This window comes from Ranitomeya variabilis, chromosome 2, assembly GCF_051348905.1.
Source record: "Ranitomeya variabilis isolate aRanVar5 chromosome 2, aRanVar5.hap1, whole genome shotgun sequence".
Classification (NCBI taxonomy): Eukaryota; Metazoa; Chordata; class Amphibia; order Anura; family Dendrobatidae; genus Ranitomeya; species Ranitomeya variabilis.
The window spans coordinates 854,097,382-854,120,453 of NC_135233.1; the positions used below are offsets into that span (position 1 = coordinate 854,097,382).

Genomic DNA, 23,072 nt, shown 5'->3' on the forward strand with positions numbered 1-23,072 from the left:
CAAGGGCACCAAATGAACCATCTTAGAAAAGCGGTCACACACCACCCAAATGACGGACATCTTCTGAGAAACAGGGAGATCAGAAATAAAATCCATAGAGATGTGTGTCCAAGGCCTCTTAGGAACAGGCAAGGGCAACAACAACCCACTAGCCCGAGAACAACAAGGCTTGGCCCGAGCACAAACATCGCAAGACTGCACAAAAGTACGCACGTCCCGAGACAGGGAAGGCCACCAGAAGGACCTAGCCACCAAATCTCTGGTACCAAAAATTCCCGGATGACCTGCCAACGCAGAAGAATGAACCTCCGAGATGACTCTATTGGTCCACTCATCCGGCACAAACAATCTACCAGGCGGACAACGATCAGGCCGATCCGCCTGAAACTCTTGTAAAGCACGTCGCAGGTCTGGGAAGACAGCAGACAATATCACCCCATCCTTAAGTATACCCGTAGGTTTAGAATCACCAGGGGAATCAGGTTCAAAACTCCTAGAAAGGGCATCCGCCTTCACATTCTTAGTACCCGGCAGATACGAAACCACAAAATTAAACCGGGAGAAAAACAACGACCAGCGCGCCTGTCTAGGATTCAGACGTCTGGCCGACTCAAGATAAATCAAATTTTTGTGATCAGTCAAGACCACCACCTGATGTTTAGCACCCTCAAGCCAATGACGCCACTCCTCGAATGCCCACTTCATCGCCAAAAGCTCCTGATTACCGACGTCATAATTTCGCTCGGCGGGCGAAAATTTTCGAGAAAAGAACGCACAAGGTCTCATCACTGAACAATCTGAACTTTTCTGTGACAAAACCGCCCCCGCTCCGATCTTGGAAGCATCAACTTCCACCTGAAAAGGAAGAGAAACATCAGGCTGGCACAACACCGGAGCAGAAGAAAAACGGCGCTTAAGCTCCCGAAAGGCCTCCACAGCAGCAGGAGACCAATCTGCAACATCAGCACCCTTTTTAGTCAAATCAGTCAAAGGCCTGACAACGCTAGAAAAACCAGTTATGAATCGACGATAAAAGTTAGCAAAGCCCAAAAATTTCTGAAGGCCCTTAAGAGAAGTCGGTTGCATCCAGTCACAAATAGCCCGAACCTTCACAGGATCCATCTCAATAGAAGAGGGGGAAAAAATGTACCCCAAAAAAGAAATCTTCTGAACCCCAAAAACACACTTTGAACCTTTAACAAACAGAGAATTGGTCCGCAAAACCAGAAAAACCCTCCTAACTTGTTGAACATGAGATTCCCAGTCATCCGAAAAAATCAAGATATCGTCCAAATACACAATCATAAATTTATCCAGATATTCACGGAAAATATTGTGCATAAAAGACTGAAAGACCGAAGGGGCATTTGACAGACCAAAAGGCATCACCAAATACTCAAAATGGCCCTCGGGCGTATTAAATGCGGTTTTCCACTCATCCCCCTGCTTAATTCGCACCAAATTATACGCACCGCGAAGATCAATCTTAGAGAACCACTTCGCCCCCTCAATGCGAGCAAATAAATCTGTCAGCAATGGCAAAGGATACTGATACTTGACTGTGATCTTATTCAAGAGTCTATAATCAATACAAGGTCTCAAAGAACCATCGCTTTTAGCTACGAAAAAGAACCCCGCTCCAAGAGGAGACGAAGAAGGACGAATATGTCCCTTTTCCAAGGACTCCCTAATATACTCTCGCATGGCAGCATGTTCAGGTACAGACAGATTGAATAGACGACCCTTAGGAAATTTACTGCCAGGGATCAAATCTATGGCGCAATCGCAATCTCTGTGAGGAGGAAGAGAATTAAGAGTAGATTCCTCAAAAACCTCACGATAATCAGACAAAAACTCAGGAATTTCAGAGGGAATAGATGAAGCAATGGAGACCAAAGATGTGTCCCCATGATTTCCCTGACATCCCCAGCTTAGTACAGACATTGTTTTCCAGTCAAGGACTGGGTTATGAGTTTGCAACCATGGCAATCCCAGCACCAACACATCATGTAGATTATACAGTACAAGGAAGCGAATCACCTCTTGATGGTCTGGAGTCATACGCATAGTCACTTGTGTCCAGTATTGTGGTTTATTACTAGCCAATGGTGTAGAATCAATACCCTTTAAAGGTATAGGAACTTCCAGAGGCTCTAGATCAAACCCACAGCGCCTGGCAAAGGACCAATCCATAAGACTCAAAGCGGCGCCAGAATCCACATACGCATCCGCAACAATAGAAGATAACGAACAAATTAGAGTTACAGACAAAATAAACTTGGACTGCAAAGTGCCAATAGCAGAGGATTTATCAACTTTCTTTGTTCGTTTAGAGCATGCTGATATAACATGAGTAGAATTTCCACAATAGAAGCACAAATGATTTTTGCGCCTATAAATCTGTCGTTCGCTTCTGGACAGAAAGCTATCACATTGCATACTCTGTGGTGCCTCTTCAGAAGACACCGCCAACTGGTGCACAGGTTTGCGTTCCCGTAAACGCCGATCAATCTGAATTGCCATTGTCATGGACTCATTCAGACCAGTAGGCGCAGGAAACCCCACCATGACGTCTTTTACAGCATCAGAGAGACCTTCTCTGAAAATTGCCGCCAGAGCGCACTCATTCCACTGAGTAAGCACAGACCATTTTCGAAATTTTTGGCAATATATTTCGGCTTCATCTTGCCCCTGAGAGAGGGCTATTAGGGCTTTCTCAGCCTGAATCTCCAAATTTGGTTCCTCATAAAGCAACCCCAAAGCCAGAAAAAACGCATCCACATTGAGCAACGCAGGATCCCCTGGTGCCAATGAAAATGCCCAATTTTGGGGGTCACCCCGCAGTAAAGAAATAACAATTTTTACTTGCTGGGCAGGATCTCCAGCAGAATGAGATCTCAGCGAAAGAAACAATTTACAATTGTATTTAAAATTTAGAAAACAAGATCGATCTCCAGAAAAAAACTCCGGTATAGGAATTTTAGGTTCAGACCGAGGAGCATGTAACAAAAAATCTTGTATATTCTGAACTTTAGAGGCAAGATTATTCAAATTGGTAGCCAGACTCTGGGGATCCATATTTCAACAGATAAAGTCTGAGCCATTCAGGGGTTAAGAGGAGAGGAAAACAGGAGACTGCAATTAGAGCTGGAGTGCAACTTCAGAGGAAGGAAAAAAAAAAAAAAAAAAAAAGGTTTCACACAGTTCCTTTTCTCTCCTGCTTCAGCCTATAGATTAAACATTTGGGCTGGCCATACTGTTATGGTTTCCAATGGCAAGGAAACATCAGAAGCATAGAATAAACGGACAAGCTCTCGGGTGATGGAAACTAGAGCTGACCGCGATGCCAAACCTACACACCACACTAGAAGTAGCCAGGGGGCATTCCTGCGTTGTCTCTAGATGCCGCGCGCCAGCCGGAGAACTAACTACCCCTGGTAGAAGAAAACACAGTCCTGGCTTGCCTCCAGAGAATATCCCCACAGGAGATAGCAGCCCCCCACATATAATAACGGTGAGAGCAGATGAAAAGACACACGTAGTATGAAAGCAGATTTAGCACAGAGAGGCCCGCTAACTAAATAGCAGAAAGATACAACAGAGGACTTCGCGGTCAGCTGCAAAACCCTTCAAAACACCATCCTGAAATTACCTTAACTCATGTGACAACTCATGCCACTGGAGTGGTAATTTCAGCCCAACAAGAGCTTCCAGCTGCAGAGATTCACATAAGTGCAAACTGGACAAAACATACAAAAATAGACTTAAGGACTAAAGTGTCCAACTTAGCTGAGCAGAAAACTGGGAGCAGGAACATGCAACAGAATCACTCTGGATACATTGATGGCCAGCATTAGAATGACTGAGGAGCAAGGTTAAATAGGATACTCTCACATCCTGATAGGAACAGGTGAACTGAGAAGGCAAAGCTTGCAGGACACCAGTACCACAAGAGACCACCGGGGGAGCCCACGAACTGCATCACAACAGTCTGCCCCTCCCTGGTGTTTTTCCTCAACTGAATAAAGCTGAGCTTCAACCTTCTGGCTTTCGGCCTATAGTATCAGATATTAAACTGCATTTGGCCTTCAACTTTGGTTACGGCCTACTAACGGTGTCTGCCCCTGCCTGGTGTTTGTCCTCAACTGAATAAAGCTGAGCATCATCCTTCTGGCTCTCATTAAGTGCTGTGTTTTTAAAAATTGGTGGTTAGGGCCTACTAACGGTGTCTGCCCCTCCCTGGTGTTTTTCCTCAACTGAATAAAGCTGAGCTTCAACCTTCTGGCTTTCGGCCTATAGTATCAGATATTAAACTGCATTTGGCCTTCAACTTTGGTTACGGCCTACTAACGGTGTCTGCCCCGCCTGGTGTTTGTCCTCAACTGAATAAAGCTGAGCATCATCCTTCTGGCTCTCATTAACTGCTGTGTTTTTAAAAATTGGTGGTTAGGGCCTACTAACGGTGTCTGCCCCTCCCTGGTGTTTTTCCTCAACTGAATAAAGCTGAGCTTCAACCTTCTGGCTTTCGGCCTACAGTATCAGATATTAAACTGCATTTGGCCTTCAACTTTGGTTACGGCCTACTAACGGTGTCTGCCCCTGCCTGGTGTTTGTCCTCAACTGAATAAAGCTGAGCTTCATCCTTCTGGCTCTCATTAAGTGCTGTGTTTTTAAAAATTGGTGGTTAGGGCCTACTAACGGTGTCTGCCCCTCCCTGGTGTTTTTCCTCAACTGAATAAAGCTGAGCTTCAACCTTCTGGCTTTCGGCCTATAGTATCAGATATTAAACTGCATTTGGCCTTCAACTTTGGTTACGGCCTACTAACGGTGTCTGCCCCTGCCTGGTGTTTGTCCTCAACGGAATAAAGCTGAGCTTCATCCTTCTGGCTCTCATTAAGTGCTGTGTTTTTAAAAATTGGTGGTTAGGGCCTACTAACGGTGTCTGCCCCTCCCTGGTGTTTTTCCTCAACTGAATAAAGCTGAGCTTCAACCCTCTGGCTCTCATTAAGTGCTGTGTTTTTAAAAATTGGTGGTTAGGGCCTACTAACGGTGTCTGCCCCTCCCTGGTGTTTTTCCTCAACTGAATAAAGCTGAGCTTCAACCTTCTGGCTTTCGGCCTATAGTATCAGATATTAAACTGCATTTGGCCTTCAACTTTGGTTACGGCCTACTAACGGTGTCTGCCCCTGCCTGGTGTTTGTCCTCAACTGAATAAAGCTGAGCTTCATCCTTCTGGCTCTCATTAAGTGCTGTGTTTTTAAAAATTGGTGGTTAGGGCCTACTAACGGTGTCTGCCCCTCCCTGGTGTTTTTCCTCAACTGAATAAAGCGGAGCTTCAACCCTCTGGCTCTCATTAAGTGCTGTGTTTTTAAAAATTGGTGGTTAGGGCCTACTAACGGTGTCTGCCCCTCCCTGGTGTTTTTCCTCAACTGAATAAAGCTGAGCTTCAACCTTCTGGCTTTCGGCCTATAGTATCAGATATTAAACTGCATTTGGCCTTCAACTTTGGTTACGGCCTACTAACGGTGTCTGCCCCTCCCTGGTGTTTGCCCTCAACTGAATAAAGCTGAGCTTCAACCTTCTGGCTTTGGGCCTATAGTATCAGATATTAAACTGCATTTGGCCTACTAGTGTGGTTGGGCCCTTAAAACAGTGTCTGCTGCTGCTGGGTTTGCTACTCCACTGAACAAAGCAATGCCGCCAGTTTAGTCCTGTCCTGTTACCAATTTTGAACTGCATTTAGCCTACTTTATTCTTTGGCCCTATATCTGTTTCCTCCTCATCCTGCCCATTGCCCAGCCACTGCTAGATGAGTCTGCTGGTACATTGACCTAGACCACTACGTTCCCCTTGCACTCTACACAGCCAGAATCTGACCCTGCTGAAAGTAAGGTTCCCCTTCCCGCATGTTATACCACCTTACACAGGGACAAAGAGGAAGGTGCAGATGAAAGTGCAGGTTCCTTCATCAGGTGGGGGGGCATACTCGTTGGCGACGTCACTGGCACAGGGCCCCTCAGAGTACGCAAAAGTGTCGCTGCCGGTGGGAGGCGCCCCCGCCGTGCAAACACACCGCTGTACTTTGAGGGGCCCTGTGCCAGTGCCAATGCGAACAAGTGTGCCCCCTTGCTTGCTCAGGATCACAGCACTTGCAACGTTGAAATACTTACCTCTCCCTGCTCCACCGCCGTGACGTAGTCCACGTTTCCTGGGCCCACTAAAGCCTTGAACCAGCCCTACCCCCCACAACTTTTGCCAAATGACCCCCAATTTCCTATGCCCAACTATTATTATAAAGTTAATTAAGATTGACAAGCTTCAGAAACAAGAATGGATGTTTTTGGCATTAAAATGGGCACTGTAGGTGTTTTCCTGGCCTCCACTCACTGCCGACTATGCTTCCCCATTGACTTGCATTGGGTTTCGTGTTTCGGTCGATCCCCGACTTTTAGCGATAATCGGCCGACTGCACTCGACTCGACTCTGGACAAAGTCGGGTTTCACAAAACCCGACTCGATCTTAAAAAAATGAAAGTCGCTCAACCCTAGTAGTAACTACACATTAAACATGTGATTATGCAGAGGGGTCTTTTTCTTCTTCACTATCTGCAGGTATTCATTATGCAAACAAGGGGATCAGTGATCTGTCAGCTGTCTGCGTTATGACCACCTAATCAGTGCACCACATGAAGACCGCACTCCAGCCCCGCCCCGGAGGAACGAGCATATCATTAACTAAAAAACTGAAAATAAAGATGAAAAAACAATCACACAATGGATTTCACCAACCCAGGCATCATTTTAATCAGTATAATGGCGCCGACCTGACACTGTAGGTTACTGTGCACAATCCTGCTAACAGGTTCCCTTTAAAAGTAAAGAAAAACATGTCCCTACTGTCTTCCCTAAGTTCCTACTGCCTCCCTTCACACAGTGATCTCATCACATGAATGCTGGATCTGGGGAAGGAAGAACTGTCAGTGATTCTTAATATCTTACCATTCTCTATAAATAAGCACTGGGTAAGCACTAGGAGGTAAGCATAATAATAAACCATGTTTATAGTCTCTCTACGTTGTTTAACTGTGTCTGATAACAAGCTCCCTGTCTCCACAGCTGCACAATCTCCTTCAAGCTACTTTTTAGAACATCATTGCAGAGATAAGTATAGACTGCCTAGCACATTAATTTTCTACATACTAATGTATACTGTATATTGGGACATTTATTAAGCTAAATGCTCTACTATTCTGGTGTAATGTGAGCCATAAAACTGTCTTTAATTAAAACTTTTGCACCTTTTCTGACAAGTGGGCATGTCCTCACTAAAAAGTGTCACGGTTTTGCAGAAGAAAAATGTGTGACCTAATTTCTGATACTGTTTAAGTCAAATATTGGGGTAGACTTAGACTAGATAGTCCTAGCCCAGACTTATCAAACCGCAATAACCTCTATAATAAATCTGGTGCATTTTAAGACTGTCTAGTCTAGTGTAAGTGTGCGCTACCTTAGAATTAGGCACCATTAATAAAAATGCCCCATTGTCTTTGAATCATGCAAAAACAATCCATTTCTTACCGACACAGCTGTCATTGTCTTCTGTGTACCCCGGCTGACAGATACATTTAAAGCTACCAATTTCATTTATACATAATCTTCCATCTCCTGTGCAGTACTCTTCATCATCACATTCTACAATATCTAAGAAGAAAAGATATTTATATAGTCAGTTATCTCGGGAAAGAATTACAAATTATCACTGACTTATAAATCCATTTATGCACAACTGTGAGCTGCATTCTCTACATATGGAGACATGGTGAATGGTGAACTAAAGAAAGCTTGAAATGCACAGTGCATGCATCAGGGGCCAGAATAATTGAATTTGTTCTTAAATAACTGCAGTTCCTTTATATGTAGTAAATACAATTATGATTTGTAAATACCATTATGATTTGTGCCATCAACAATCAAGGCTCAGTCTAAATGCACAAAAATGTCATGGATTATTATCATTACTGATGTAAGTAAGTGTAAGAAATCTGACATTTACAGTTATGTTACATGTACCAACAAAAAAACAAGTGCGGAAGCAATAATAATAATAATATAAAAATAATTCAAACTGTTTTCATAATTAAACTAAAAACATAAAGGTATACAGGGAAATGTGGGTGAGCCAGGTCCAAACAAATCTGACAGATTATGAAGAACTTCTCATAAAAACATCATGTATAAAAAGGTGTTGAAGAAGCAAAAAATACTTTTAAAAGAAAAAAGTTAATTGTATGAGAAAAATAAACTATCCCTAACAGATAGTCCGACAAGAACATATAAATTAAAATAAACCCAATAGTAAGATCATACACATGATTATGGGAATGACCATCCAATACTCTTAACAACCCACTGATCATTTATTGTTATTTAGATAATTTCCACAGTAGGTGACTGATTTGCTGTGTGACAGATGTGACAAGTTTTAGAGAAGCTTCTTACACTCTCAGTGTTAGGCCATGTTTACAAGTTCAATAATTGGTCAGAATTTTACATCAGTATTTGTAACTAGGGATGAGCAAACTCGAAGTTTAATGTCTGGTGTTAAACGCTGAAGACGGACTTTGGGCTCGCTCCCATTTGCTATTAAATTGGACAAATGTAATCCAATTAAAAATTGCATTGCATTCGTACTAATTTAATCCTATGCTTCTATTTTCAATGGAAATTTTTTTTTCCTGATCCTATTGGATCGCGATTGCATGCCAAATTCGGATCTCACGCATCCATGTAAGTCTATGTGATAAATTAATTTCTCAGTCTCCTCTTTATTTGTGTTGCGATTCTCTCATGCGAGATCAGAGCACTGACACTAGGCTCACGCTCGCAGCAGAGCAGGAGCTCTTATATTGGATGTCATATGCTAATGTGACTTCAGAGTTTTCCCGGAAATCCATTGCAATGGTCAGTCCACTGCTGAGAGAGAGAGCGAGAGGGAGAAAGAGATTTTGTAGCTCAAAAGTCCTGATTGTTTTCAAAGGTGTTCAGGTTCTGGTTAAAGGTCAGGTACAGTTCTAGTACCTGAAATGAAATTTGGAATGAACCCTAACTTCCACGGGTCCTCTCATCCCTGTTTGTAAGCCAAAACCAGGAGTGGGAGAGAAATGCAAAAGTGGTGATGTGTTTCTATTAGGCCACGTTCACATGCTGCAGGTTCCTCTGCGGGTTAATCCCGCAGCGGAATTGAAAATCTGCAGGGCAAAACCGCTGCGGTTATCCCTGCAGATTTATCGCGGTTTGTTCCGCGGTTTCCGCTGCGGGATTACTGCTGTACTATTGATGCTGCATATGCAGCAATATGCAGCATCAATAGTAATGTAAAAAATAATAAAAATTGGCTATACTCACCCTCTGACGTCGCGATCTCCCCGGCGCTGCAAGCAGCTGTGCCGACAAGGACCTTCGTGACGTCACGGTCATGTGACCGCGACGTCACCACAGGTCCTGTTCGGCACAGCAACTGAGACCGGACGCCGCGGGCAGCGCAGAGAGGTGAGTATAGCATGATTTTTTATTTTAATTCTTTTTTTTTACACCCAAATATGGTTCCCAGGGCCTGGAGGAGAGTCTCCTCTCCTCCACCCAGGGTACCACCCGCACATTATCCGCTTAACTTCCCGCAACGTGGGCACAGCCCCATGCGGGAAGTTAGCGGTTCAATGCATTTCTATGGGTGCAGAATCGCTGCGATTCTGCACCAAGAAGTGACATGGTCCTTCTTTTTTTCAGCAGAAAATCCGCGCGGATTTTCCACAGAAAAAAAGGATCGTCGGCACAGCGGGTTTTGTTTTCCATTAGGTTACATTGTACTGTAACCTACATGGAAAAAGGATGCGGACCCACAGCTGCAAAACAGCTGCGGGTCCGCAGCAAAACCCGCAGCGTGTGAACATAGCCTTATACTTTTTCTCTGATTGTTCCTCTCCTGGTTTTGGCTTACAGATACTGATGTGAAATACTGACCAAATACTGAATGAATGTGGTTTCATACTGGTAGTTGTATGTAATTGTACCGTGATTATCATTAATTACATTATTGGTATGGTATTAGTTATAGAAGTTCACCTGGTATTCTGATCTTACATATTTATGTGAGATGTACGGTATGTTCTACACAGACTAGATTAATGTTTTATGTGGTCGGACCATTTAAAAATGTGAAACACAAGTTGTCACAATCTTCTTTGTCCTTTTTCTTCTTCTCTACATCTTTAGGCTACATGGTTAAGTTTTCCTGATGATATTGAACTTTATTATAATGTGATGTGATATTACACCAGCCGTGTACTTACCCTCACAAGTTCCATTGACATGAGTGAATCCAGAATTGCAAGAGCATTCATAGCTGCCATTCATGTTCGTACAGGATCCATTTATTCCACAAATAAGGGCATTTTCAGAACACTCATCGATATCTGCAAAAATATATAAAGAAGATGCATTTGCTGATAGATACAGTAGGTTATTCTAGAAGTTGTATGATGATATATGAAATAAGAAAGGTTTGTACAGAGCGCCCAGCTGTAACACTAGTACAGTTAGAGCACCCCTGGTCAAAATTACTGTTATTGTAAACAATTAGGCAAGTTAAAAATGAAATGATCTCTAAAAGGCCTACAACTAAATATGTTTTTTAGGCACAAACATATATACATACATATTCATCTTGTATATTTTAAGAAATACAAAAAGAAAAATGTGCTGATGCAAAAGTTTTGGAGATTTGTGTGCTCAGATAACTTTGACCAACGTTTCAGACCTTAATTAGACTTTTATTGTTATGATTTGTTCACTATCATCATTAGGACAGCCAAGGTGATGCAAATTTCCCAGCTTTATAAAAACCCAGCCTCCTCTAACCTTGTGCCAAAAAACAGCAGCCATGGGTTCTTCTAAGCATCTGCCTAGAACTCTGAAAATGAAAATGGTGGAGGCCCACAAAGCAGTAGAAGGCTGTAAGAAGATATCAAAGCCCCTGCTAGTATGTTTTTATTATGACCACAGTTACTATAATATCAAATATATTGGAAGAAGTTAAGAAACCTTAAAGGGGTTGTTTGCGCATATAATATTGATGATCTAACCTAAATATAGGTTATCAAAATAAGGACAATGGAGATCTGACACCTGGAACCTTCACTGATCAGCTGTTAGAAGCTCCAGCAGTGACCTGATGTAAACAGTGACCAGAGGTGAACATCACGGCTCTGTCATGAATCACAGGGGGGATATTGTTGTCATCTCACCGCTGCAACCAATATGTCATGAGCCGGAGGTGTTTGGTTGCCCCAGTTCTTTCTTCAGGGATTTATTTATATCCCACTTCCCAGTTCCGGTTTGGAACTTGCAGCTCTCTGGCACCCCCCTTAACCTCAGGTCAGTCAGCAAACTGCACCTAGCATAATTAGTCGCCAGAAAGGCTGCCTGCTATGTACTGGCTATTGAACACACACTGCAGTGAGGGCAATATAACTATTCCCAGTCGCAGCTAGGCAATACACTTATAAACCCCTTTCCATCACTGACAGTTTCCCCAAAAGCGCAGGATACTTCGCAGCCACAAGCTCCCATTACTAAGACTAATAGTGGGACAGGAGCCAATCTAATCAGTAGCGTAATTTACTTCAGAGGATGTTGGAGGCACGTTTTAGAGCAACGACGAAGAAGCTAGTAAATATAACTTTTACTCCAAAAAGAAATAGGCAGTGTTTACAAAAGGTATAAAAACGATATTACAAGATGAGACAATTACAGTATGTACAGATCGATTACAAAATGAAAGGGATTAAAGATAAAAATACACATACAGATCTCTCATATCATTTCAGATCATGGCAAGCCATGTGGTGGGGGAGGGGTGACATCAAAATGCATCACAGAGCATCTCTTAGGTGGCTCCCTGGGCAAAGACGTGTGCAAAATGAGGTCCCACTATCTTATACCCCCCTGGTCGTGACATCACTGAGTGGGCTGTGCCATGGACTCCACCCCCCCTTTCCAAAAGAGACTCAGAAGTTTATTAAAACTCATAACCGTCATAGCGTACACTGGAAACCTCATAGAGTGATGACGACAGTATTACATGTCTTCTCACGAGGTTAGCCTCCATTTAAGTCTACACATGGGGTAGCTGTGTGACCCAGTTAAGTAGTAATCTGCTTATTTGTTTCTGCTAGGCGCTGAGCTTAGAAAAACACTGTGCATGTTGCCCTACCCTGGCACATCCCAAATATGTAACTTTCACATCTATATCACTACTTGGGTTCGAGTTATTTTATCTTGAATATCTCTAGGATAGAGCACAGAGAACACAGGCCGAGTAGAACTGCTTTCAGCCAGTCTCACAGCTGCCTGGAGGGAGGAGGGATGAGTGGTTTAGAATTACACAGAGTGTAGTAGTGAGAAGAAGCTGGGAGGGGGGGGTCAAAAAGCCCACAGCGTGTGTCTTACACAAACCTAATGGATGTAGCAGAGCTCAGTGTGCATGATAATATAGAATCAAATACATCATATTCATGACAGGCTCCATTCAATGTGTAGCAGCTGCTTCCAAGTAGAGCAGATTAGCTCTAATTTAAAGGGATTGTTGGTCCAAATCGACTTATTAATCTCACCCCAGCACACAGACTGTGCAGTTTCAGACTCGGGACTGGGGGGTATGTATGAGTTATTTTATGGAGTTATTGTATTGCATTCTCCTGCCAGTGGGCGTGGCCTTGCTCTATTCAATTGTATGGAGCGAGGCTGCGCCCTATAGGTGGCCATGCCCATGAGACGGCCTCATCACAAATGTATTGAGCCGGGCTGTGCCCACTGGCCGGGAGTATGCATAACTCAAGTCCCGATTCAGAAACAGTCAAATACTCGCAGGGCACAGAGTGTGCGCTGGTGGCACTCGTAAGTCTGCAGTAGCACAAACTGACTCCAGACTTGTCGATTTGGACCAGCCAACCCACTTAAGACATCTGCAGTTCTCAGCAATGGGAGCTACACATTGAACAGGGATGTCCTGTTTACATCCATTCAATGTTTACGTCTCTGTCATAGCTAATAAGAGATGATCAGTTGGGTTGTCAGATTCCCATCAATCAGATATTGATGACCTATACTAAGAATGGATGAATAATTTATGTCCAATATCCCTGAAGGCTTTAATGTCTGGTTTGAAAAACTCAATTTCTCATAAACTAGTGGGGAATTCTGAATATTACAAGAGGGTTTCCTTCTTTCAGGACCCAAACTGAGGAGAGAATCATTACAACCAAAGTCTCTCACTATGGATGACCCCACACATCTATGAATGTATATAGTCAAAACTGTGCAATGCTTTTTCAGAACACAGAGATGAATTATTTGTGCATTCATCAATATACAGTATGTGATTATATGAAACTATTTCAATTAACACCTACATTTTAATAAATGTATAAATAACATTCTTTATATGAATTTTTTAATTTGCATCTGAAAAGCTAATAAGTTGCTATCAAATCATATAGATATGTCAGAAAGTACACTATACCATCACACTTGGAGCTGTTCTCTTCATTCACTTTGTAGCCTTTGTTGCAGGTGCAAATGGGCCCACTGGCAGAATTCAGGCAATTATGTTCACAATATGTTGTATTTAGCTTGCACTCATCAACTGTAAAAAAACATATAAATGATCATTACATTCTGACTACATTTTGCAAACACTTTCTGAAAAACTCCTTTTAATTTTAAGTCAGAATTCTCCTTTGTGTGACAATTAGTTTTGTATATCGGACACTTTTTTGCAGTTTTTTTCACAGTAACGGGGCTAGTAACAGAGATTTGCTATTCAGCATGCAAATATATTCACTATTGGGAGCAATTCAAGACATTCAATGCCATTCAGCAGACAAATGAAAAGGAACAATCTCATCCAGGGTTGTCTAGTACTGTTTGGTGCTCCCTATCACCATGGCATGGCGGGTCCTTTTGCAATACTCCTACCATGTCTAATTTTATCCTCCCAACGCGTTTCCTCTAAATAGATTCATCAGGGGAGACTTATTATCCTCCTAATTATGTATCTTTATGATTAGAATTGTTAACCTGACATATATATTTTCTTTTACTATTGGCTGCCATACTATAGACTGGGTGATACCCAGTGGGGCATAGTGCAGTGATCAAATTTCAGGTATTCCTGCCAGGTATATTAGTTCAGCTTTGTTTGCATAATTTGTCCATAGGGTGTTTAATATTTAATATGATATTTTGATTAATTAAAGGTTACTTTTTATTATTGCATAGTTTTTGAGTTTTTGCATGTTTGCTTAAGTCCTTCTACAAAAACAAACCATAACTTACCAATACAGTTGTCATTGTCTTCTGTGTACCTTGGCTGTCAAACACATTTAAAGCTACCAATTTCACTTACACACAATCTTCCTGCCTCTGTACAATACTATTCACTGTTACATTCCACAATTTCTCTAAATATATATATATATATATATATATATATATATATATATATATATATATATATATATATATATAAATATATATATATATATATATATATATATATATATATACACTCACCGGCCACTTTATTAGGTACACCATGCTAGTAACGGGTTGGACCCCCTTTTGCCTTCCGTACTGCCTCAATTCTTCGTGGCATAGATTCAACAAGGTGCTGGAAGCATTCCTCAGAGATTTTGGTCCATATTGACATGATGGCATCACACAGTTGCCGCAGATTTGTCGGCTGCACATCCCAAAGATGCTCCATACAAGGCAGGATGGATCCATGCTTTCATGTTGTTTACACCAAATTCTGACCCTACCATCCGAATGTCGCAGCAGAAATCGAGACTCATCAGACCAAGCAACGTTTTTCCAATCTTCTACTGTCCAATTTCGATGAGCTTGTACAAATTGTAGCCTCAGTTTCCTGTTCTTAGCTGAAAGGAGTGGTACCCGGTGTGGTCTTCTGCTGCTGTAGCCCATCTGCCTCAAAGTTCGACGCACTGTGCATTCAGAAATGCTCTTAGGCCTACCTTGGTTGTAACGGGTGGCGATTTGAGTCACTGTTGCCTTTCTATCAGCTCGAACCAGTCTGCCCATTCTCCTCTGACCTCTGGCATCAACAAGGCATTTCCGCCCACAGAACTGCCGCTCACTGGATTTTTTTTCTTTTTCGGACCATTCTCTATAAACCCTAGAGATGGTTGTGCGTGAAAATCCCAGTAGATCAGCAGTTTCTGAAATACTCAGACCAGCCCTTCTGGCACCAACAACCATGCCACGTTCAAAGGCACTCAAATCACCTTTCTTCCCCATACTGATGCTCGGTTTGAACTGCAGGAGATTGTCTTGACCATGTCTACATGCCTAAATGCACTGAGTTGCCGCCATGTGATTGGCTGATTAGAAATTAAGTGTTAACAAGAAGTTGGACAGGTGTACCTAATAAAGTGGCCGGTGAGTGTATATATATATGTATATATAGGCATATATATTTATACACAGTTGAACTAGAAGTTTACATACAGTATTTAAAAAGACATATAATGTATGTTTTTCTCAATATCTGACATGAAATAAGAATAGACTTTTCCCGTTTTAGGTCAATTATGATTACGATAATTATTAATATTTGTCCGATGCCAGAATAAGGAGAGAAAATGTTTTAAGGCATTTTTATTACTTACTGCAAATTCAAAAGTTTACATACATTTCATTAGTATTTGGTACCATTGCCCTTAAACTGAATGACTTGGGTCAAATGTTTGGGATATCATTCCACAAGCTTCTCCCAATAGTTTGTAAGAATTTGGGCCCATTCCTCCTGACAAAACTGGAGTAACCGATCCAGTTTTTTAGGTCACATTGCTCACACCTACCTTTTCAGCTTTGCCCATAAATTTTCAATTGGATTGAGGGGGCCTTTGTGATGGCAAATCCAAAACATTGACATGCATCATTTTCCAAGGGGGGAAAGCATCTGTCAAAATATACCCTTGTACCATGGATCTAAGAGAGTGGCTACCAGTAGTCAGCACTATTTCTAATCCTAAAAGTAACAGCATCATGTTGAAGATGATGCAGCATCTTGTGCAGCAAGAAGGCGCTCATGTGTTGGATGCTTCCATGAGGTCCAAGTCCATGCTGTGTTGGTGGCGGGAGTAATACTCAAGAATGCTTCCTCCATCTCTTCCCACCAACCACAGACAACAGAGAGCATATCATTATCCTCTTCATCTCTTGACTGTTGTGCGTCCATCACCTCGTCCTCCTCAATTTGTTCCTCTGCTCCTGCATCTTCACTAACAGTTTGTCTGGTACCATGAGTCCCCCTTGATAGCTGTAAGCCACCCTCCCATGGCACCCACCAGTGCAAGGACAGTCCGCAAATTTGAGATATTGTTATCCTTTCAACATCCTCCTCTGCTTCAAACTCTTCCTCTGGGTCCATCACCTCCTCACACAGACTATTCAAAGTGTGCTCCAGCATTTAGATGACCGGAATAGTGATGCTGATGATGGTATCATCAGAACTAAACATCTAAGTAGCCATTTCAAAACTGTGCAGAAGGGCGCAGAAGTCCTTCACCAGTGTCCACTCCGCAAGCGTGATTTGCACCATGTCCAGACTGTGTTGGCGCAATCTATGTAAAAGGACATACTGCACCAGGGCTCATCACTGCTGCCACAGCCGCTGCAACATGTGCAGAGTGGAATTCCACCATGTCAGAACATTGTTAATCAAGCGCTTAACCAGTAGGTCGATAGACCTCAGAAGCAATGCAAGTCGATGACCTGCATGGTGCAATAGGCAGAAGTGAGCATACAGTGACTTTCTGCAGCAGCGCATCCAGGCTGGGATAGTGGCAGAGAAATTGCTGTACAACCAGGTTGAAGATGTGAGACATGCTAGGCACGTGTGTGGGGTTGCCATGGTGTAGGGTCGCCACCAGGTTTCCACTGTTATTGCACATGGCCTTCCCTGGCTCCAGATTTACTGGAGAAAGCCATTGCTCTAACTCGGCCTGGATAACTGTTCACAGCTCTTGATCTGTGTGACTGCGATCTCCAAGGCATATTAATTTAAAGACTGCTTGATTGCAGTGAGCCATGGCTGTGCAGTACGGAGGTGGGGAAGATTCTATCTGCACTGTTAAGGGAGAGGTTTGATGCACTGATGGAGGCCCTAGAGGAGGTAGAGGAGGCAGAAGCAGTGGAGGAACTGTTAGATACAGAGGTTTGTCCCGCAAGTCTTGGGGATTCAAAGACTTGTGGAACAGTCCCTTGATCTCCTGCCCCTACAGCCAACAGAGTCACCCAGTGTCCAGTCAGCAAGATGTAATGCCCCTGCCCATGTTTGCTTGTCCATGTGTCAATGGTGAAATGCATCCTGGCAGACATATATTTTTTCAGGGAATGGTTGATGTTGTCGGTAACATGATGGTGTAACGCAGGTACAGCTTTCTTAGAGAAGTAATGGCGACTGGGCAGCTGGTACTGGGGGACTGTGACGACCATCAACTTTAAGAAACCTTCTGTATCCACTAGGCAAAAAAGCAGCATTTCCATGGCCAACAGATTGGAGATGGTGGAGTTCAAGCTCTTAGCTTTGCCATGTGTAGAAGGAAACATTATTTTACATGACCACAACTGCAGGACCGAGAGCTGGCTGCTGTGCTGAGAGAGGGCAGAATATGTAGAACAAGACAAAATTATGGACTATGAGTGAGGTGCAGGAGAAGATGTTTTGGTGGATTGAGAAAGATGTGTTGTGTTAGGTGACATAAAAGCAGCAGTCATTTCTACTTCCATAACAGTTGACCGACTATCACTATCCCCGACTGTGGTGGATAATCAATTGCAGTTTCTATGGCTGGAAACCAGTGTGTGAACACATGGAATGGTGACGGTAGGAGGAACAAGCAGCAGATGGGGTTAATGGGACAGCCGGTAGTTGGTGAGACATGCTAGTTCGCAATTTAGAGCAGTGAGATTCCCACACTAAGGCATGTTGATCACGCATGTGCCGGTTTATGCATGTACTGTAGTTGTCAAATTATTGCAATTTTTGCCTCTACTGTGTTGTTTTCTGCAAATTTGACAGATAACATGCGTTGGGTCATCCTTTGAGGTCTCAAAAAACACCCAGGCTAGGCAATCCTTGGCGCCCCTGCGAACTGTGCTGGCCACAGGCAGAGTTGGGGATATGAATGTAGTGCTTGTTGTGGCTGAATAACTTCGTGTTTGTGTGGGAAGCCGCAATGCAACCTCATCATCCTCCTCCTCCTCCTCCACCTCCCCTGCTGTGCTACTCAGCTGTGTACCTCTGGGTTCACACCAAGTGGGATATTCAACCTCGTTGTCCTCTTCCCTGTTCTCACACTTCTCACCTTGAGAGGTACCCTCCTTCTCTTCCTGCCCTAATGCCATAGTACAGTCCATGTGTGCCTCTGATATCTGAGTCTCATCAGGATCACCTCTACTCTTGGTGGTTAACGTCTCATGACGAGGGTCTTGATTTTGTTTGGACCCTACTTTGTCCGGCCCCGGAACCAACATGAAAAAGTTTTGGGCATCAGTGCAGATGCTTTCCTCCTCTGGATTCTGTGATTCTTCAGAGCAGATCTCTGATGCCCATGGAATACAATATGTGAACAGCTCTTCAGAATGGCCCATTTGTGGTTCCCCACAGTCAGTTGGGCTTTTGAAAATATTTGATGTGTGGGTGATTGGGGTGTCACCTCTGAGGATTGTACTGTGTGTGATTTTAAGGTGAAGGAACAGGAGAAGAGGCCACTTGATGTTCCACCTGCCATCCAATCGAGCACATGCTCTTTCTGCGCTTCTTCTGCAAGGTGTATAGAAAGGAAGAAAGGGAGTCAAGTAGGTCGGCCAGTAACAGATGTTGTCAGTGGTCTTTGGATAGGACGAGACAGTGTTTGTTCAGTTGAGCTTTAAATCACAATAACACCTAACCCACGTACACGTCAAACACCAAGTCTATTCTGTCTTCCACCATGACCTCACTTTTTCACACTCATGTTGTAAGTTGCCTTCCCCTCTTGTACCCAGCTGTTTCCCAACCTCAGGCCCACAGGTGTCAGTTACCTGTCACTAAATGAACAATCACTATTTATTTTCTTAGATAGCATGCCTGAACAACACTATTATGCCTAACGGTTTTTAAGTGGAAATATGGCCTTTTGATTTGCCACTAAAATACAGTTTTAGCACAAAGGATTTGAAGTCGTTAATTACGCCTAGTGGCTGCACCACTATATTCAGCCTAATGATTTTTAAGTGGAAATCTGGCCTTCTGATTTGCAACTGAAACACAGTTTCAGCACAAATGATTTAAAGTAGCTAATTGGGCCTTGTGGTTGCACCACTATAGTAGACCTAATGATTTTTACTTGGAAATCTGGCCTTCTGATTTGCCACTGAACCACAATTTTAGCACAAATGATATGGGGTAGCAAATGGGGATTCCGGATACTGCCACACAGTATTTGCACAATCTACTTAGATGTTGGTATATTCATTTCACACAGGACAGGATCCTATCTAATTCACTGACTACTTCACTTTCAGCAGCACCAGCTGTAGAGCAGGATCGACATCTCTGCACTGTGACACTGAGCAAATGGCACCAGCAAAACAAGATATTTGCTTTTTATATGGCATGGGATATATGACTTCGGCAACCATTCACAGACGACCTTGTGTCATGACATTGTGGATTGTTTCTGCACCCTGATTGGTTGCCAGAATCAACACATAAAAAGTTAAGGGAAAAAACAAAAGCGCATGCCACTCCTGTAATCTCTTCAGATGCTCCTTTAACCCCTCCACACCAGCTACCCTCATCAAACACGTCCCTCCCGCTCATCATACAGCACCAATATTTTAGTGCATCTTTGGGCTACATGGTTAAGTTTTCCACTGGTATAGACCTTTATTATAATGTGATATGATATTACATCAGCTCTGTACTTACCCTCACAGGTTCCATTCACAAGGGTGAATCCAGGATCACAAGTGCATTCATAGCTGCCATTCGTGTTCGTACAGGATCCATTTACCCCACAAATAAGGACATTTTCAGAACACTCATTGATATCTGCAATAATATATAAAGAAAGTGTATTTCCTGATTGATACAGTAGGTTATTCTAGATGTTATGCGATAATATAGGAAATAAAGAAGATTTGTACAGAGCGTCAAGCTGCAACACTTGTCGAAGCTTGGATATCTATAATGTAATATAAGTAACATATATACTCACCAGTACATTCCATCCCATTACCAGAGTACCCGTCCCTGCATGTACAGATGTAGGCGCCTTCAGTGTTCTTACAGTCCGCCCAGAGACTGCAGTCATTCATTGCTGTACACTCATCAATGTCTGTGCAGTTTTCTCCACCATACCCTTGGTGACATTCACATTTGTATGAACCAGGTGTGTTGGTACAATTTGAACGGAGTGGACATGCAGTAAGATTTTCCAGGCATTCATCGATATCTGCAATGTTGAGTACAAAAATCTAATAAGCAAAATGCCATAACCACTGTGGAGGTTTTTCAGCAATAGCAGCCGCCTTCATGAAGTGTATAAGATGTTGTCCCGGGCAGAGAGTTGTTTTGATGTAATAGTATAACTTTTCAGCACCAAATAAAGTATGCATTGGCGTAACCAGAGTCCCATGGGCCCCAGTCAAAATTTGGACCTCGGCCCTCAGCTCCATGTAGGTCAAATGCAAGGGCCTTTGTAACATTCTAGATTCTAAAATGGCACACATGTGTAATAATGTCCCCATCATTGCACCTTCCTATAATAATATCCCCCATCCTGCCTCCTTCTTGTAATAATGTCCTCGTTCCTGGCCCCCATTCTGCAATAATGTCCCTCATCTGAAGACCCTTCCTGGTATAATTAGAGATGAGCGAATTGGCTCGGGTTCCCTCTTATTCGTCAAGTTGCAGACGGAACCCGGCTTCCTGGAATGCGCTGGGCGATCAGCTGATCGGCACCGCAGCTGCATGCATCGCGGCTGTGTTACAGTCATGACACATTCATGGAAAGCCCAACACACAGGCTCTCCATGCATGTGCTGTGACATTGACACAGCCGTGACACATGCAGCTGCGGTGCCGATCAGCTGATCGGACAGCGCGAACCAGGAAGCCGGGTTCCCTCTGCAGCTTGCCGAATAAGAGGGCTCCTGAACAAATTTGCGCATCTCCAGTTATAATCTCCCAGATCCTTGATCACAATCTGATAATGACCTCCATCCCTTGCCCCTTTCTGCTATAAAGACCTCCATTCTGGGCTGCTTCCTAATGACCCTCATCCTGGAATCCTTGTAAAATGTCAGCTGTGTTTTACAAACCATTAAAAAAAATAATTCTTCTCACTTTCCCCAGCTTCTATGAGGTGCAGCACCCTCTCCTGTAGCCGAAAGCTGACTTCAGTGTGCCAACAAGGGTAGCGCATGAAGTCACTGGCATGCGCCGCTCATGTATGGCACACCAACATCAGCTGCCAGCCATGTGGCTAGCAGTGTGTATTGAAGCACAGGTAGATGGAGGGTCTCTATGATGTAATATACTTCAGCTGAATGTGCGTCAATATTATCATAAGTCTAACAACCCTGCAGGGAATTCTGAATATTACAAGAGGGTTCCCTTCATTCAGGACAGATCCTGTGGAGAGTATAATTAAAACCAGAGTCTCTCACTATGAATGACCACCTACATCTATGTACAGGGTGGGCCATTTTTATGGATACACCTAAATAAATTGGAAATGGTTGGTGATATCAACTTCCTGTTTGTGGCACATTAGTATATGGGATGGGGAAAATTTTTCAAGATGGATGGTGACCATGGCGGCCATTTTGAAGTCAGCCACTTTGGATCCAACTTTATTTTTCCAATAGGAAGAGGGTCATGTGATACATGATACTTATTGAGAATTTCACAAGAAAAACAAAGGTGTGCTTGGTTTTAACGTAACTTTATTCTTTCATGAGTTATTTACAAGTTTATGACCACTTATAAAATGTGATGTGTTAAAAGTGCTGCTCATTGTGTTGGATTGTCAATGCAACCCTCTTCTCCCACTCTTGACACACTGATAGCAACACCACAGAAGAAATGCTAGCACAAGCTTCCAGTATCCATTGTTTCGGATACTGTACAGTATACGGATGGAAAGCCACTAATAGGATAAATTTGAAAAAATGTGCAGCAGGCTGCACTAATTGAAAAAAGGACAATGGAACGGTATTAGGCAGTGACGCACCCTGAGCTGACTACAACCAGCGGTGGCTGCAGACCAGACTACAGAGTGAGCTGCACTCACACAGACACCTAGCAGATAGCCGTGAACAGCTCTGCAAGGCAAAAGCAAGGTTCTCACACAGTGGTTGCTAAATTAGCCTGGGTAAAGCACAATGAAGCAAATCGCTATCTCTAAACTGGCCCTCAGTCAGAACACAGCGTCCTGTCCCTAACTGAATTCACAGCAGAGTGAACCCAAAATGGCGGCGGCGACTTTTATAGTGCATCATGACATCATTTCAGCAGCCAATCACAGCCATGCCAGTAGTTACATGCCTAACATGCAGAACAGGATGTGCCCACACTTCTAATGATTCCTCATTGGCTGAATTCTGGCTCTTTGAATTATGGGAACTTCCGATTCCGGTATCCGATATACTGAAAGTATCGGAACTCGGTATCGGAATTCCGATACTGCGAATATCGGTCGATACCCGATACTTGCGGTATCGGAATGCTCAACACTAATCACCAACCATTCCCATTTTATTTAGGTGTATCCATATAAATGGCCCACCCTGTGTATTCAGAACTGTGTAATGCTTGTTCAGAACACAGTGATTATTTTTTTGCACATTCATCAATATCTGTAAATACAATTTTCATTAATAAATACATTTTAATAAATGTATATAATAAAGTGTTTTGTGTTATTTTTTTAATTTGCATC

General features: G+C 43.0%; 1 protein-coding gene across 1 annotated transcript in view; it reads right to left on the reverse strand.

Annotated features, from left to right (window-relative positions):
* LOC143803981 (uncharacterized) overlaps nt 1–23,072 on the reverse strand; it is a 521,136-nt gene that overhangs the window by 299,198 nt on the left and 198,866 nt on the right. Inside the window, exons 54-58 of the mRNA XM_077281733.1 lie at nt 20,346–20,582; nt 20,057–20,179; nt 13,580–13,702; nt 10,350–10,472; nt 7,579–7,701 (exon numbers count right to left, since the gene is read on the reverse strand). Coding sequence (XP_077137848.1) covers nt 7,579–7,701; nt 10,350–10,472; nt 13,580–13,702; nt 20,057–20,179; nt 20,346–20,582 — 729 coding nt within the window. The remainder of the gene's footprint in view (nt 1–7,578; nt 7,702–10,349; nt 10,473–13,579; nt 13,703–20,056; nt 20,180–20,345; nt 20,583–23,072) is intronic.